Genomic DNA, 18,497 nt, shown 5'->3' with positions numbered 1-18,497 from the left:
TTATGTATGCTGATGATCTGGTGATTGCTGCTCACTCAGAGGAGGAATTGGAAGTGCTGCTGCTGAACCTGGAGCATGCCACGAAGAGGTGGTGCCTTATCATCAGCCCGACCAAAACTAAGCACCTGCCTGGGTATTTTGTGCCATCAGACACTTAACCCCCACAACTTCCAATAGGTGATGGGGCAGTTGTGGAGAAAGTGGAGAGTTTTCCATACATGGGCAGTGTGCTCATGACTGGCTCCGGTTTGACAGGAGGTCTCACTCCAAATCAGTCGAGCGGCATTATCTTTTCATTGGCTGCGTAACGCTGTGTGGAAGCTATCTGGTGTGTCGCTCCACACGAAGCTTCGGGTCTTCTCGGCCACGGTCACGCCCTCCCTTCTTTATGTTTGTGAACCATGGACCCACCTAATGGAACATCTTTCCCGGTTACAAACATTTAGGCTGGTCGGTTTACGATCAATGGTTTTAACCAGGCTGGATTGTGTGAGGAGCTCACAACTCCTTGAAAGATCTGGACAAAGTTCCATCAGTGACCTCCTCCGGCAGGCAAGGCTGCGTTGGCTGGGTCATGTAGCCCAGATGCCCAGGTGGTGCATCGTCCAGTAATCTGTCAGTCGACCCATGGCACCTGGGTCTGTCCCGTGACCTCCTGCCAGCGGGCGTTCGACACTTCACGTGAGCTTACCATGCACATAGCCTGGCACAAGCGCCGAGGTGACGTCACCGCCACTTAGTGGCGAATGACGTTCGTTGTTGTTGGTGTGTGTAGGTGTGCGTGGGTGCGCGGATTTGCAAGAGCGCAGGCAGAGCGTCTCGCCTGCACAAGCTCCAGGACGAAGTGCGTGTCTTTGCTGGAGAGCTCCGAGGACAGATGCTCTGCTGCACCTCCATGAGCTGCGCTGCGTCCTTGCTCAACTTAATGCCGATCCCAAACTCGCGCCTCCTGCACTCCGCCTGTAAAGACAGGCATCCCTGGCCAAGGTAAATGGCCAGGGATGCGTTCCCCTATTAATCAAATTAATTATAAACATCCGAAACTGCATGGCTTACAATATTTTAGGATTTTTTAAGACAATTACAGGACAATTTCGGATTATTTGGACTGTGTGACCATTTACCGTGTCTGCTAACAAGTGACGTCACCCAAGGTCATGTGACCCCACTATTGGGAGAACCACAGAAGGTACATCACATTTGCCAGGTTATTTTCTGAAGTGCTTTTGGATCATCCGGACACTATTGCAGAGATTCAGATATTACATCTGAATGTCTCCAATACATCTGACCATTAGCAGAGATCGTTTTTTTGTGGTTTTTTAGGCTGAAATGTGATAGGCCAAAGCCATACACTTAAGAAATGGAGCCCATTCAGATGTAGCAATGAATAGATTTTTGTCTGTTTCTTGACATTACTCATGAACTGCTTTTTGTGTTTAGTTTGTTGTCCTTCCCCCGCACCTCCGATTAGCACGGTTGTCTACGTACGGTGCGAAAGCAGTTCAACATACGTACTTGATCCTCTGCAAAGGCACAATGCACTGTCCACCTACGTTAACTAAGCCAGAGTACACATGACACATATCATCATCATAATGTGGACTCAATCATTGTGAGTCTCAAGAAACCTTTTTCACAAGGAGAGTCCTGCAGCTAACTGTTTGGCCGATCCTGCTGCCGAGCGTACGGCTTGCTCGGTTGCGATGCACGCTGGCGTGGAGGCAGCTCCTCACCGGATGTCCTCCACGATGGCTCTGCACGGATCCTCCACCGTTGGCCTCCTCTCCCTCCCCCACGTCTCCGTCGGCGTTTGTCGTCTCGGCTGTCCCCTCACCCTCGGACACGGCTGCTCCATCCGCGTCGGCCACTATGCCCGAGGCGACCTCCTCCACCACCTCGTCTTTCTTCTCCTCCGCCTCGTCAATGTTCCCCTCCACCTCGTAGGTCGAAGGTGCAAGGGCGAACTTCTGGCAATCCTCTTCATCCCCTGGATTTCACTTTCATTCGGTTACAATGTCATCATCATCGATCATCACAAACCATGGTCTGAGCAGCAGGCATGCAATCATGCATTAATCCATGCATTTAAAAATACTCTTTATGCTTATTATACATTCATGGAGGTGTCCTTTTGAGAATACATAGGTGACGATTTATGCAAATCAAGTTCAAATGATATGTTACACTTACGGTAATGGTTACAAACATAACGGTGCAACAAGATGGGGAAACAATGAGCAACAATACAAATGAGACAAAAATAAGAATTGACTCCTGAATTACGCCAATCCATTACATTACTCATAAAGAAGGAGGGAGGGAGGGGAGGGGAGGGAGGGAAGGTCAGGGGCAGTCATTGGTTTGGGGGGTTCAGACAATGAGCTCTCTACACTTGGGGACCTGATTTCACCTCTTGTGAAAGCACGACTCTTGAACCCAGTAACATCTCTGTGATGCGGTGCACTAAAGCAAGCGATGCACGAGCTCTGTGAGCACCACTGCTGCCCCCTGAGTGCGGCTGTATCAGTGTCATAGCTACCGGACGAGTCGGAGGTCTCTTCATACTCGGACTCAGAATCTGACTTGGCCTCGGACTCCACGGATCCACTCTCCTCCTCCTCACTGCCATTGGTCACGTCAGAGTCTGAAACAGTAGCAGCAGCAGGTTTGAATGCCTGACAAACGAAAGACAAAAATAAATAAAGCTCGATATATATTTTTTTACATTTTAAATAAGATTGTTTTCAATTTGTGTGCCACATTATATTTGCTCTTACATAACGTGCTATACTATACTACAACGTGCTACACTATAACGTGCATAGCTTGGGTTGCATGGTCACAATCACACTGTGGCTTGACTTACATTTTCTATTTACGAAGGAGATGTGATCATTGGCTTGTAGCTGTTCTGGGGCAGTTGATGGAGGAATGTCAAAGCCAGGAGGTGCAATGTATGGGTCTCTAATGAGGTGATTATTCTGGACGTCCACGTTGTTCCACTCAGTTCGCCAGCGTTTTTCCGGATTTTAGGAGAATCGGGACTTAAGTTGGTGGCAAGGTACATTGTTGAGGTCTCTAAACAATACGAGTGCAGTTGAGAGTGACTGAAGAAACCTCAACAATGTACCTTGCCACCAACTTAAATCGATTAACCGATGTATCGCGCTCTTAATATTAACTAGCACAACTCTTTTTTACGATCAAAGCGCGTACAGTCAATTATTAAATCCAAATGTTTTTCCTGAAGGCGACATTCATGATGAAGGTTTACTCAAACTATGTGCCATATAAAGCAACCTGCCGCAACCTTGGCCGTGTCCAAGGCTGCGGCAGGAATGCACGCCGTAGTGCTGCCCCACAGCGCAGTCCACGGCCCTTTTCCGCTGGCACATCCAGTCTGCGGTGTCGAGGCTGCCACACTGGCTTAAAGCTAAACGATACACATGGAGCTGCTTCGCACAATGCAGAGCATGAAAACTGATACAATTATACAGATTTAAGTTTGCCTATTAAAACAAAATTCGTTCTCAATTTTAGTTTTCCAAATGCGCTATCGGCGTCATGTCAAGAGACGAATAAATAATCCATTCGTAAAGCTCGCATAACCGTGGAAGGCTGTGTGTCATTAAAATGCTGTGGGTGGCCTTTTATCTTTTACACAATAGGAGCCAACACTTTCACATTAGCTGTGTTATGAGATTGTGCAATGCACGAGAGTCAAGCTGAAATTGCTATTCTCAGAGATGAAATGAGGATAATTAAGTGCAAAACCAAGTTGAAGAGTATTTTAGTTTTGTACAGTCGCTGGTGACGGGGCTGGGACGATCAACTTGCTGGACTTGACAACTCAGTTGCAACCCAAGCGGTCTAAATCCAGATTCAAACCCAGAATCTCATTATTGCCAACACACCGCTTTGATCTCTGAGCCACCCGGCCACTTTGTATACATTTTTCGTTAATGTCACCACTGTACACTCACTTTTAAAGGTGTTTTTCAATATCTACCTTTGGGATGTTTGCCAATATTCACAATTATTTTTTAAGAGTGACAAGAGAAAACCCATGCATCTTATCTGATACTTTGTTGTGCTCTGCATTGGCAGTGATTACATAACACTTAAACGTATTCGAGTTATCGACAAATGAGTTTTAAGTTCATAATAATAAACTAATATTACCGCGCACAATTTCGGAAACAAACTTAACATTGAGTGCCACTCGGAGGCGGAAAGTACACACAAACTTTGCATGGGCAGTGTCGCACACCTACTTGCTGTACTGCCTCTTACCAGCTGGAGGCGGGTGGGCCCATGCATGCTACGTATGCACCTGGGTGTTGCGATCGAGGATGTCCAAGAAAGAGCTGAGGCCCAGGCTGGGAAGGTCACGCGAGTCAAAGTGCTTGGCAAGCTGCATCTCCACGCGTGACAGCGCGGTTAGGCCCAGGGGCTCTGCCATCTTACTTGCGTGGCTCAGCAGACAGACAAACTGCTCAGCTACCTCCTCTGCGAAGGAGAGAAGCAATGCCATTGTCGGAGAGGACAACGATGCTGTAACTCGCTCCAATAGGCTCAACAACTGCAACTCTCTCCCCCCCCCCCCCCACGTCTCATCTATGGCCTCCCGATAAGTTTCATCATCACACTCCAGATGACTCAAAAAACAAGTCTTAAAACGAAGGCCTTCGCGACCAATATTATCCGTAATCGAGATTTTTGGGCTAGGTCACATAAATAGTGCATATTTACATGTATTATTGAGTGCATGTTTATGTGCTCTAACCCAAAAATCTCGATTATGGACTCAAAAAACCGCTGGCAGACTTCTCACTGAGACCCGTATGCAAGACGATATCGCTCCAATATTCGAATTGTTCAAATATTCCCCGAACCAGTCCAGGATCAATTTCAAGATCACACTCAGCATTCTGAAGGTCCTCCGTGGTCTGACAATTATCACGTTGCCATGTTTACACAACTTACAAATAGTTTTGCCCTGTTGAATCGATCACCAATCCCAAGTGATGGTAATGTTACGGTAAAAAAAAACTCAGTGGGTGACCTCTGGGCACAGCATGACCTTGCAAACAGATGACAAATCGAGTTAAATAAACATGGGAAACGCACCTCGATGAACAGTGTGACTTCCCTGTGTGTTCGGACAAACTCATTCATCGCAGGCAAAACGAACATGTTCCGAATGCCCACGTCCTTCAGGAACTGCATCTTGAGGTGTTGGCACACCAATTGCCTAGCAAAAGAGGAAAACAGCAGGAACGACGTGAATACATAATCGCCATGCAGCAGTCTACGCCCGTCAATTTCTCACAGCGGTAGTAAGGTCCTTAGGTGTCTGGGAGCACAAGGCAGATGCAGGTGGGTGAGTAATAATTTCCTTCCCTTACGCCAATACTTACTTCAGGCTGTGCAAGAGATGACACATGTTAATTGTCACACAAGAAAATTAGAAAGCTGCCATGCTGTTAATGGTTTGTATACTGAACTCACAGACCAGAGGTCGCTTAATGGGTACACCACAGCTGATCGGCAAGTCGTGTGTGATGCAGCAAAGTGTGGGTTTCAGCCAGCTCTTCCAACACATCTGGTCAAGATGGAAAAGTAGAATATGGGATGTGTGGACCAATCCGTTTCAAAGACAATGCATATATTATCAGAGCATGTTTGCATGTTCACCACAAGTACGTGTGGTTAATGCAGACAGGATTCCTTGAATAAGGATTCTGTTTGGTGTTTTAACATCTTGACACCTGTTGTATTGCCAAAAAGGGTAAAACCTATTGTTATATGGATAAGTAGACCAAATACTCGTAAAGAGTTCGCTCTCATGAAGGTCACCAGCGGTGGTGTGACCAAGCAATTGCAGAGCTGCACTTTTATATAATTCAGGTCAAAGCAAGATACACATTGGAGGATAAACATCCCATGGTGGCTGTGCAATTGTTGTGCAATAATGTCAGGTCAAACTTACTTAGGATATTTACAGGTACGTTTTATTCATGCCACACAGGTAGAGAGTTGAGAGTGAAACCTGGGCCACTGGCATAGTGAGTCACGGACTATGAGTCACCCGGACTATGGGTTATTGTATTTGTTTATGGTTGCTATACAAGCCATCAAATCTACACCACGAAGAGAGTTGATGAACAAGTAGGAGAGTGTGTAATCAGATTACATACATGTGCACAGGCGTTTCAGATGTGAATATAACATAAATAGGGTCGACGACTCAAACGCCGCTCTTTAGGATTTGTCACACTCAATAACATTAACATTTAAAAGTCAAGGTCAATAACCCAGTCAAATGGGTAGTGCATCGATGTACAAATTGTGGTTACGGATGACTGCTAAAGAAAATGCTGAATGCGGTTTGGAAGCGAGTTTAAACGTGAATCTACACCATTTTAATATATCTTAAACAACCCGTTGCAAACATAAGCGTAATTTGAAATGTAGCACCGTACATCAGAACTATTTGAAAGACGTTAGAGATTTGAAACTGTCCAAAACGAAAAAGGGGGAAAGTATTTTTTTTTCACAATACAGTACAGGTTTTTGGGGGTTTGGGTTAGATCGGGTAAATATGTTGTTAAACCCACCACCACCCGACACAGCCAATTAGTAATGTTTGTCACGTAAACAGAACATGCCAATTCGTTTCAAGTACAGCACACCGGTTGTGTGTTGGAGAGCAAAGCGACAACATTACAATCTGAGCACGACGTTTCGACAGTAATTACAATCAGCATTATCAGGCCAGATTTGTGGATTTTAAATATATATATTTATTTAAATATGTATTTATTTAAATCTATATTTTACAACAAATAGAGAAACTGGAACATTATTACAAAATTGGGTGGGACATATGTCGAAAAGAAAATTACTTCAGCTTACCTTGCAAGAACTAAGAAGTAGTGTGGCCATGTGGCATTAATGACAGAGACAGACAGAACAAAAGTTGACGTTGGAATGAAGACAAATGGACAAGGACACGGACTGCATTTCACGCAGCCCCACCTCATTCACATCGCCGAGTGTCTCGAAACCTTACCACGTCTACAAAAATTAACGGACATCGATTAAAGTGGTGCCATTAGATTTACAATTAGTCTGAATCTTTAGTACACATGTAATGCCTAGGAATACAAAACATGTTGTAAGAGAATACAGGACGTTTAAACAATTTCAAATACTGCTTACTACATCCAAAGCCATTTGAAGAGTCGTAATGTAAAATCAAATGGCAGAGTAAAAGATTTTCATTAATTTCATTGCTTCCATTCTAACATTTCCGAACCTGTGGTGGGCTCATTGCTTGCATATTAAACACTCAACACGAGTCATTATTATGAGTTCTTGCGATTAAATGGTACATATCGCACAATATAATATCCACAATTTGCCATGGTGTTTTTCAAAATATCGTAGCTTGATTATATATCTTAAGTATATTATTATTCCTGACCAAATGTTAATGATTAACAAAAGCGCAATAATTACGGTTGTGGATGCATTAAAAGCTCATGAGGAAGAAAGGGCTCAAGGGCACAAACTACTGTCACGTGTAAACATAAACACTGCACGTGTATACATTAATGCACACATTGTGTAGTAGTAGTATTTAACTCACCTTTAATGACGGTGACCATAAACACAAGTAAAAGTGTGACTATTAATGAGTGTGCGACTGTGTGACGCGGCGCGTACAGTGCCCGCGTCACGGGTTGGCGCCTCGCGTGCACGGAGCGAGGCGGGCAGAGGCAGAGGGGGGGGCAGTGGGGGGGGCAGTGGGGGGGGCAGTGGGGGGGGCAGTGGGGGGGGCAGTGGGGGGGCAGTGGGGGGGGCAGTGGGGGGGGCAGTGGGGGGGGCAGTGGGGGGGGCAGTGGGGGGGGGCAGTGGGGGGGGCAGTGGGGGGGGCAGTGGGGGGGGCAGTGGGGGGGGCAGTGGGGGGGGCAGTGGGGGGGGCAGTGGGGGGGCAGTGGGGGGGGGCAGTGGGGGGGGCAGTGGGGGGGGGCAGTGGGGGGGGGCAGTGGGGGGGGCAGTGGGGGGGGGCAGTGGGGGGGGGCAGTGGGGGGGGCAGTGGGGGGGGGCAGTGGGGGGGGGCAGTGGGGGGGGCAGTGGGGGGGGCAGTGGGGGGGGGCAGTGGGGGGGGCAGTGGGGGGGGCAGTGGGGGGGGCAGTGGGGGGGGCAGTGGGGGGGGCAGTGGGGGGGGGCAGTGGGGGGGGCAGTGGGGGGGGGCAGTGGGGGGGGCAGTGGGGGGGGCAGTGGGGGGGGCAGTGGGGGGGGCAGTGGGGGGGGGCAGTGGGGGGGGGCAGTGGGGGGGGGCAGTGGGGGGGGGGCAGTGGGGGGGGCAGTGGGGGGGGCAGTGGGGGGGGCAGTGGGGGGGGGCAGTGGGGGGGGGCAGTGGGGGGGGGCAGTGGGGGGGGCAGTGGGGGGGGGCAGTGGGGGGGGGGCAGCGTGGGGGGAGGCAGTGGGGGGGCAGTGGGGGGGGCGGCGTTGCGCGGAGGACGTTGGCGCCCTCGCGGTCTCCTCCACGCACCAGCTGTGTTTCTGTCACTTGGTGGCCCCCCCACCACCGCCCCTTACTGGACATCTGTGAATGCGAGCTTGATGGTCAATATAGATTTTGATTCAGAGTACAGTGTGCAGTGTGCACAGCACCTGTACGGCAAGTCCTCGTTTAACGCGGTAGATGCGTTCCTAAAAAGTGCCGCGTTAAGCGAAAACTATTTCCCCCGTAATGAATGTCCAGTCAGAATGGGGTACAAATAACTTGAAGGGACACCACCGCGTTACCCTATCATCTCGCTCAACCGCGCAGCTCAAGAAAGTAGTTCGCCGTCGACGGCTCAGAAGTCGCGTTATGGCGGTGCGCGTTCCGCGTTGTGCGAAAAGCGTTGTTGTGAAAACGCGCTTAGCGTGAACACGCGGGACAGACCCAGTTGTGTTAACTCCCTGAGATAAACTTGCTGCCAACTCGATGCGTTGTATACGCCCAGTGCTCCGCCAATTGTTGTGAGCGTCGCTCCTCTGCCCTCTGTTGTTAATGGAGGGAGACTGCACCCAACTGCCCAGTATCATCATTCGCGAGCCTCTTCAAAATGCTGATCTTGATATCGCTGGAACCAGTCATCGGCCTTGACCTCACCCCACAAGAGTGCAATTTTAACCGCTCAACATCAAAACACAATGATGGGTCGCTTGCACCAATCGCACAACATCACAGCATTGACTCTCAACTGCAACCTGTGTAGAGGGGTCAAGTGTGTCACCACAATTGTCCTGATGCTGCAACTCGTGCTGCGAAGTATTTTCCTTGCCATATTACCTGTGACAAACATAATGAGCACAACCGGTAAGTCTAATGAAACGAGAGGTGGGCAACCTGTACTTTAAAATATTATTAATAGCAGGCAATTTGAACACGACTTACAGAAACACCGATGCAGCTATACACATGCCAGATTGTCCAGATATTCGGCTGATACTAATAGGGTTTATTTACCAGTGTTGTACATTACTTGAATTACATTTGTTTGGGCGGCAGGGTGGTGCAGTGGTCACGCCCGTGCATGACATCTTCTGAAGGAGTGCCTGGCTTCGCTTTCCTAATTATGGTCCCTTTCTCTGCATGGGTTTACTCCCATAGCAAAACAACAACAAAAACATACAACGTAACTGGTACTAGCCAAACATACAAATTACTCCTGCGAAGACTTGGCAGGCCCCTCCTGAAAAAGAGGCTTGTTTCCCAGGGAAACAAGCCTATTAATAACAACATTGTATAACTGCATGTGAAAAATAAAATTTTGATTCTCAGCATTAAATCTCAGCGGCTGTTTTCATTGAAACATCAAGTTACGTTCAAGTGATAATTTTAACTCGCACACAGTATTCCTTCATTTTGGCGCGAGGGAAGTCAGCAGTCAAATGGTGAGGAGCTGGCAACAAATCTCTCCCCCCTTCCACTCCTGCCCAAGCTCTGTGGTCATCTATATATAAAGATTAATTAATGAGTGTTTACATGTTGGAGGAAATCGGAGCACCTGGATAAATCCAAGTAAATTGTGGGGCAACGCTCTATCACATATAGATGGAACAGGCGGAGTCCACATTTTTCGATACCGCCTTCTCCAGGGTATGATACCTCCTTGACGACCAAGGGGTGGGAGTTTTCGCAACATTTTTGTGATCCACCAATCCTCATCTCCACGCAGTCCTGGATTACAGGCATACATAGCCATCCAACCATCGGGCGAAAGTAGCTGTAATGCACATATACAATTCTACAAAAGTTTATGGGGCAAAGGTCGTGGGTCAATTGGTTTGATTTCTATGCGCATAAACCAGTCTCCAACGTATGCACATTTAGATTCGCATTCGGCCGCCAATGGAACAGGTGGAGTCCAAAAGCAAAATGGATGTACTGATTGTATCTTCATTGCGGGACTCATCCAGCATTCGATTAACATGGGCTTAACATATCCACGTGTAGACGGGAATAAACACTGGGGCCACCTGGCGGTATATGTTTGCCGGTGCACATTGGGACCGGCTCACACGTCACTGGCCCCAGGCAGCCCCCAGCCACTGGGCGTGCAACACAGCGAAGGGAATCTCCCACCAATGAGAACCACGCACAACCCAGGGTGCAGTCCTATAACTTGGACTCGCAAACACAACCAAACCCATAGCTGTCAACCCATACGGTTTACCCGTATTCTGTTGGGGGGAAATTCGTTTTCAGGTCCATACGGCATACAGCCGTTTAAATACGGGCAACATTTTTGTTAAGTCTATTTGTGTGTATTTCACCCTTGTGATGGGACTTTGTTGGATGTACGTTGATATTTATCAGGGGCACGGGGTGACCAAGGTCTGAATTGGTCTGTAATAAGGTAGGCACTGATAAGGGGTTGACAGCAATGCAAACCCCACACAATACAAAACGCCAAGCAGCCAGCAACAAAAAATAATACATCACTGTCCAATGAGTAATTAGATGAAGATAAAAGAACCGCGTTCCTTAAATTGATTAAGTTTATTGTTGCAAGAGTTTGGGAAAACAGGAAAACCGGTGGGGATTCCAGAGTGGAGCAGTGCAAACTGATGAAGCTGAAAAGAGTAAGGTGACCTGCATGGTGGTGAGTGGGTGAGTGAGTAAATGGGAGAGTGTTTGAGTAAACGAGTGGAGGAGTGTCAGATAGGGTGATTGATTCAGTGACCGGATCAGTGGGTGACTGGATGAGTGGGTGATTAGATGAGTGGGTGATAGGGTGATTGAGTGGGTGACTGGATGCGTGGGTGACTGGATGAGTGGGTCATAGGGTGATTGAGTGGGTGACTGAATGAGTGGGTGAGTGGGTGACTGAATGAGTGGGTGAGTGGGTGACTGGGTGAGTGGGTGACTGAATGAGTGGGTGATTGAATGGGTGACTGGATGAGTGGTTGTCTGGATGAGTGGTTGACTGGATGAGTGGGTGATAGGGTGATTGCGTGGGTGACTGGATGAGTGGGTGACCGAGTTGTTTAGTTGAGTGCGTTGTTGTGAATTGCAGTGTGGCGCGGTGGTTGAACACGGAGTGGATGAGACGAAGCGGTCAAAGTGTCTGGTAGACCGAGTCCCTTAACGTGGGTGGAGGGGGGAATCAACGAGGTGAAGTTGACTGAAACATTCACCATGGTGGTAGTAGTAGTCGCAGCGAAAAAAATAGTGATACTGGATTGCATGGAAATACACATTAATTATAGGTCTGAATGAGGGTTGAAGCGAGGCGGTGCAGAGGAGGCGAAGAGGAAGGTAGAGGAGGTGAGGTGGTGAGGTGAGGTGGCGTGGTGAGGTGAGGTGGCATGGTGAGGAGGGGCGAGGTGGCGTGTTGAGGTGAGGTGGCGTGGTGAGGTGGCGAGGTGAGGAGGTGAGGTGGCATGGTGAGGTGAGGAGGTGAGGTGGCATAGTGAGGTGGCATGGTGAGGTGGCGTGGTGAGGTGGCGTGGTGAGGTGGCGTGGTGAGGTGGCGTGGTGAGGTGGCGTGGTGAGGTGAGGTGGCATGGTGAGGTGGCGTGGTGAGGTGGCGTGGTGAGGTGGCGTGGTGAGGTGGCGTGGTGAGGTGGCGTGGTGAGGTGGCGTGGTGAGGTGAGGTGATATGGTGAGGTGAGGTGGCGTGGTGAGTGGCGTGGTGGTGAGGTGAGGTGGCGTGGTGAGGTGGCGTGGTGAGGTGGCGTGGTGAGGAGGTGAGGTGGCGTGATGAGGTGGCATGGTGAGGTGGCGTGGTGAGGTGGCGTGGTGAGGTGGCGTGGTGAGGTGGCGTGGTGAGGTGGCGTGGTGAGGTGGCGTGGTGAGGTGAGGTGATATGGTGAGGTGAGGTGGCGTGGTGAGGTGGCGTGGTGAGGTGAGGTGGCGTGTGAGGAGGTGGCGTGGTGAGGTGGCGTGGTGAGGAGGTGAGGTGGCGTGATGAGGTGGCATGGTGAGGTGGCGTGGTGAGGTGGCGTGGTGAGGTGGCGTGGTGAGGGAGGTGGCGTGGTGAGGTGGCATGGTGAGGTGGCGTGGTGAGGTGGCATGGTGAGGAGGTGAAGTGGCATGGTGAGGTGGCGTGGTGAGGTGGCGTGGTGAGGTGGCGTGGTGAGGTGGCGTGGTGAGGTGGCGTGGTGAGGTGGCGTGGTGAGGTGGCGTGGTGAGGTGAGGTGGCATGGTGAGGTGGCGTGGTGAGGTGGCGTGGTGAGGTGGCGTGGTGAGGTGGCGTGGTGAGGTGGCGTGGTGAGGTGGCGTGGTGAGGTGACATGGTGAGGTGAGGTGGCGTGGTGAGGTGGCGTGGTGAGGTGAGGTGGCGTGGTGAGGTGGCGTGGTGAGGTGGCGTGGTGAGGAGGTGAGGTGGCGTGATGAGGTGGCATGGTGAGGTGGCGTGGTGGTGAGGTGGCGTGGTGAGGTGGCGTGGTGAGGAGGTGAGGTGGCGTGGTGAGGTGGCGTGGTGAGGTGGCATGGTGAGGTGGCGTGGTGAGGTGGCATGGTGAGGAGGTGAAGTGGCATGGTGAGGTGGCGTGGTGAGGTGGCGTGGTGAGGTGGCGTGGTGAGGTGGCGTGGTGAGGTGGCGTGGTGAGGTGGCGTGGTGAGGTGGCGTGGTGAGGAGGTGAGGTGGCGTGGTGAGGAGGCGTAGTGGAGGCGAGGTGAGGAGGCGGAAAGGAGGGTGCCCTGCTCTTGGCGTTGCTCTTGGTGAACACGTGTCCGCGCCCCGTCTCGTAGCTCTGCCCGGCGCTGATGCAGCCTCCCCAGGCCGAAGCGCCCAGCGGCCTCGCCGAGTCCGTGCCCAGCTCCGCTCTGAGCAAGCTCTCCATTGCGTGCTGTCTGCTTGCAGCAACAAACACAACAATAACCCCCCCCCCCCCCGTCCTGTGTGGCCTCTATCAGACTTATTTGCTATGGAGAGGTAATTTCTTTAAACAAAAGGAAAGAGCAGCAATGGGCTCTCCTTTATCTCCTGCTATAACGAATCTGTACGTGGAAAACTTTTACCGAAAGGGAATGCACACTGATGCCTATCTGAATGCAGATTCGCATCATCACCCCGCACATAAATCCTCTCTCATCAAGATGCTCATACATTGGACTAAAACAGTGTCAGATGGTGAATGTCTGAGGAGAGAAATTAAACACGTCAAATAAGCACTAAGATTAAATGTCTACAATAATGCTCAAATTAACAGAGCATTGAATGCCAAACCAAGATCGAACAGCAATACTGCTAAAAGTGATCAGGTTATTAAAACTTTAAAATACCACATATCGTGGGAGTAACTGACAAATTAGCTCGAGTTTTGGAAAAGCAAAAAATCTAAGTAAGATTTGGCACGGTACACAAAATTCAAAAAATTGTATCTTGTACTAAAGATGAATTGCCTAAGTTATCAACAGATGGTGTGTATCGGATTAATTGCTTATGTGGCAGATGTGATATTGGACAGACGGGATGGAACATGAGCATGAGACTAAAAGAACATCAAATAAATATTAAATACTCTCAAACATAACTGTCAGAAGTTGCAGAACATGCTTCCCAACAAGGACACTCATATGATTTTCATAACGATGAGGTGTTGTGTAAAACGAATTATTATTGGCCAAGACTAATTCAAGAATCCATTGCAACTGAGAAAATTTTAATTATTTTAACCAGTCTGACAGCTACAGGCTTAGTGCGGTCTGGAAGCGTATTATTAAGTAATTGTAATTGTAAGATGAGGACATCAAGAGGAAGGCAGAAGAAGAGGCGGGGCGATGTGGTGATGCGGTCGAATGTAGTGGCCCGAGGAGCGGAGGGAGAGATGGCGCGGGATGGGGTAGTGTGGAGAAGGTGGCAAGGATGACGGACCCCACGTGAGTTGAACAAACGCGTGGAAGAAGAAGACATCTTCCATTTATCATTACTTATAGAGAAAACATACTAATTAAATTATTACTAATCAATTATAATTTCAATAACCACCCTCCCCCGCCTCTGATTTCTGCACGTGATGGGTTCAGTGATGACATCGTCTTTCTCTATTTAAAACCGGAAGCAGGCGGATGGCTTCACTATTCTGGCAAATCGCCCGATGATGCTGGATATAATTACCAGCAAACGTCGTACTCAAATTATGGATTTACTCTCCAAAACACCGGTGGGCTGAAGTAGCAACTAAGTGGAGTTTTGTTTACGTGACATATTCCTTACTAATTGGCTGTCAGGTGGTGGAGGGTGACGACACATTAATACTTACGAGATCTAACCCAATAAACTTTGTTATGAAATTAGGACACTTTATTAATATATTGTATACAAAAAAATACAGCAATTATCTAAAAAATATACGGCAATAGATGTAACCTCGCAGCAGTGAACGTGACGGAATTTCATTATGGAAATGTCCGCTGCTCAAAACCTTGAGTTCATCGCTCCACACATGGTACCTCAGCCTCAGGATGAAATAAATCATCAGTGAGTTCTACGTGTGCATCGTGCACGCTCCATATGAGTTAAGCTGCTGTCTCGGCACCCAACCAGCCGCCTTCTCTTTTTGGGGTAGTTGGAGTCCAGCGCGCTATCGAAGGGCAGGTGGTGAACACTCAGGATGTGTCTCTTGAGCTTTGACTTCTGCGTCGCTCCGTATGAGCAGTCACTGCACGGGAAGAGCTTTTCCTCTGGAACACAAGACATCCACCATTGAGCACACACATGCGCTAATCCATCATTTATTTATCACCATGCAGTGGATGCCATAGCATCACTATGTCTGGGACATTTTAATAATCAAGGTTGCTGACCACAAGCCCAAAGGCCCAAAATGCCAAATGGCCAGAAACAAATACCTCCGATTAGCACGGTTGGCTATGTATGGTGCAAAAGAAGTTCAATACAAATAGCAGAAAAGCAAGATACTGATTTCCTGAAAAATATCAGAAGAACACATTTTTGGGGCTTATTTTGAAGCCCCAACATTTTGCACTTTTTTGTATGGCTGATGTTGATGCAAAGCACCAACTATAATTTGACATTGAGGTGGTTGAGCCAGATGATTCTTTTACAGCTCATTAATTACGCAATAATGACCTGTAATAGAACGAGTAAATGTGCATGGATGTTAGGTGTTAGTACAATGAAGAGGAAGTTCCAATTATGCAAATGACTCGGTCTATACATTTAACAATGTTGCCTAAATTGACCCACTTGGTTATAAAAAATGACCCCGGTTAAGAAATTAACAGATTCATATTCTTAGGTTTTTTCGGTAAAGTCACGTAGGTAAAACATTAAAATTAATAAAAGTAAAATAAAATAAAAATCACGACGTTTCGGAGGCAACACAAGCTTCCGTCTTCAGGTGGAACAGTCACAGCCACGACAGCTGTATCAAGTAAATGAGAGATTGCAGGAGCTACCACTCCGTTTATATAATGGTTGGAGAGGGGGGGAAGGGCCAAGTACAGCACACTTTTTATTCATATGGTAAGGTGAGGCTTAAGAGGGTGAGCCTTTGTTATGGAGAGGTACGGTTCGTGACTCAACCTGGCCTACCTAACAATAGTGTGAAAAGGAGAAAACAACTAAACATGGTAAAACAAGCCTGGCTGTCTATCAATAACCTGTAATAGTTGTCTGTCAAATAAGATTGGCCAAATAAGTGTAGGTAAATCTTTTTTGCATGATTAATCACATCTTTCCAATGATTACTCAGTTTGTAACCATCATCACGGTTGAAATTATGTCTGTGTTTGTATATTTGTATGGCTTCGTGTACAAACCTTTGATGGTAGCCAGGAGGTTTGGAGAGAATCTTGGTCTTGGGAAAAGACAATTTCATGAGAGCCCACCGAGTTGTAGCAATGATCGGCAACGGCCGAAGAATCAGTTCTGATGCAGAGGAGGCCTGACGGATCCTTGGGAAATTCTGTCTCCAGGAAAGCCACCCACACAGATTCCTACTTGAAACCGGATTCCCACCACCACCCATCTCAAAAGAATTCTCTCATCAAAACGCTATACCACAGAGCCCATGGCATTTCTGACACCACCTGGCCGGTGAATTAAGACATGTACATCGGGCCCTCAGGATGAATGGATACTCTGACCGCACTATCCGCCAAGCTGTTTCTCCCACCACACAGACACAGCCACATGAAACTCCGACCAAAACTATCACGTTACCATACATAGCAGACGTGACCAAAAAGATCTCCAAAATTCTAAACAAACATAAGATCCAAGTCCGATTCAGTACAGTGCATAAAATCCGTGATCTGATTCCATCTGTGAAGGATGTCGTTCCTGACTTACAGTATCCTGGAGTCTACAAATTGAGTTGCATTTGTGGTGATTGCTACATTGGAGAAACGAAACGTCATGTTTCTGATCGTGTCCGCGAGCACAAGTCAGATCTGAAACACGGCAGAACTGATTCTTCGGCCGTTGCCGATCATTGCTACAACTCGGTGGGCTCTCATGAAATTGTCTTTTCCGAGACCAAGGTTCTCAACAAACCTCCTGGCTACCATCAAAGGTTTGTACACGAAGCCATACAAATATACAAACACAGACATAATTTCAACCGTGATGATGGTTACAAACTGAGTAATCATTGGAAAGATGTGATTAACCATGCAAAAAAGATTTAACTACACTTATTTGGCCAATCTTATTTGACAGACAACTATTACAGGTTATTGATAGACAGCCAGGCTTGTTTTACCATGTTTAGTTGTTTTCTCCTTTTCACCCTATTGTTAGGTAGGCCAGGTTGAGTCACAAACCGTACCTCTCCATAACAAAGGCTCACCCTCTTAAGCCTCACCTTACCATATGAATAAAACGTGTGCTGTACTTGGCCCTTCCCCCCCTCTCCAACCATTATATAAACGGAGTGGTAGCTCCTGCAATCTCTCATTTACTTGATACAGCTGTCGTGGCTGTGACGGTTCCACCTGAAGACGGAAGCTTGTGTTGCCTCCGAAACGTCGTGATTTTTATTTTATTTTACTTTTATTAATTTTAATGTTTTACCTACGTGACTTTACCGAAAAAACCTAAGAATATGAATCCTTGCAGTCACGAAAGCTTCAAATCTAAAATTAACAGATACTTTTTGGAATTTGGCAAACAATGTATTTTGTTCAGTTCTATTCCAATGGTGCTATTGGCACCATGTCATGAGATGAAGTATCCCTGTGCAACTCTCACACAGCAGTGAACCACCTCATGTAAGAGAACAGCTCGTGGAAGGAGATATCATTGCACTACTCATGACATCCCTTCGTGACCGTTTTTTATCCACTAGGAGGTTATTGCAATTTCCTACATGACACGCGACATCAGAAGTGTTTGCTGGAAGTGTTTGGTAACTGGGATGAGACCATTAATGAGAAGCCAGTTTAATCATGGGTAAGTGGCTGAAACCCAGAGTTTAACACAACATCCTAGCAGCACCACATCACATCTCTAGACTCCTCAACACAGGCATACAAATATGGTCAACATATGCATACATTACTTAATTTGTGAAACTATCAATTACATCCAAATGAAATGTAGTGTGCATTACGTACCCAAAGATTCCAGGTTGGGTTCATCCACCTTGGGGATGCTCTTCTCAACGCAGCCTCCTGCTTCCGTGCAGTCCATCCTCTTGATGTCCGAATTCTGGCTGTTGCTACTGCTGCAATTGTTTCCGCTGGTGGTGGTCTTTTTACTTTTAACAGACTTAGGTCCACTTCGCTTTTCCTTCTTCTGTTGCAAGGCAATCAACACTTTCATGCTCGTAATAGGATCGAGAGCAGCGTATGGTTTATTCTCACTGACTTGTGAAGCAGTTTCTTGACGTGGAACTAAGCCAAAGTATTCAAGAAAATTGAATTTCACGTAATTTATCTTAACGCCGCTATCTTCTGTCGAAGCGTAATCATGTTCAGGCTTCGGTCTGTACAAGAACTGTGCGTGAAGACTTTT

At 47.8% G+C, this 18,497-nt stretch overlaps 1 protein-coding gene across 1 annotated transcript in view; it reads right to left on the bottom strand.

Annotated features, from left to right (window-relative positions):
* The window catches only part of LOC133339987 (uncharacterized), an 18,400-nt gene extending 227 nt beyond the window's left edge, over positions 1-18,173 (bottom strand). The window contains exons 1-8 of the mRNA XM_061548090.1: positions 18,098-18,173; positions 15,055-15,199; positions 13,213-13,366; positions 5,134-5,232; positions 4,297-4,324; positions 2,543-2,647; positions 1,737-1,990; positions 1-978 (exon numbers count right to left, since the gene is read on the bottom strand). The exon at positions 1-978 is cut by the window's left edge and continues 227 nt beyond it. Coding sequence (XP_061404074.1) covers positions 727-978; positions 1,737-1,990; positions 2,543-2,647; positions 4,297-4,324; positions 5,134-5,232; positions 13,213-13,366; positions 15,055-15,199; positions 18,098-18,173 — 1,113 coding nt within the window. The 3' untranslated portion in view covers positions 1-726. The remainder of the gene's footprint in view (positions 979-1,736; positions 1,991-2,542; positions 2,648-4,296; positions 4,325-5,133; positions 5,233-13,212; positions 13,367-15,054; positions 15,200-18,097) is intronic.
* Between the last annotated feature and the right edge of the window lie 324 nt (positions 18,174-18,497).

Source organism: Lethenteron reissneri, unplaced genomic scaffold (genome assembly GCF_015708825.2).
Source record: "Lethenteron reissneri isolate LAM-NWPU_2019-01 unplaced genomic scaffold, ASM1570882v1 scaffold_619, whole genome shotgun sequence".
Classification (NCBI taxonomy): domain Eukaryota; kingdom Metazoa; phylum Chordata; class Hyperoartia; order Petromyzontiformes; family Petromyzontidae; genus Lethenteron; species Lethenteron reissneri.
Note: the sequence above shows the minus strand (reverse complement) of the source record. Positions and strands in the feature narration are given on the sequence as shown.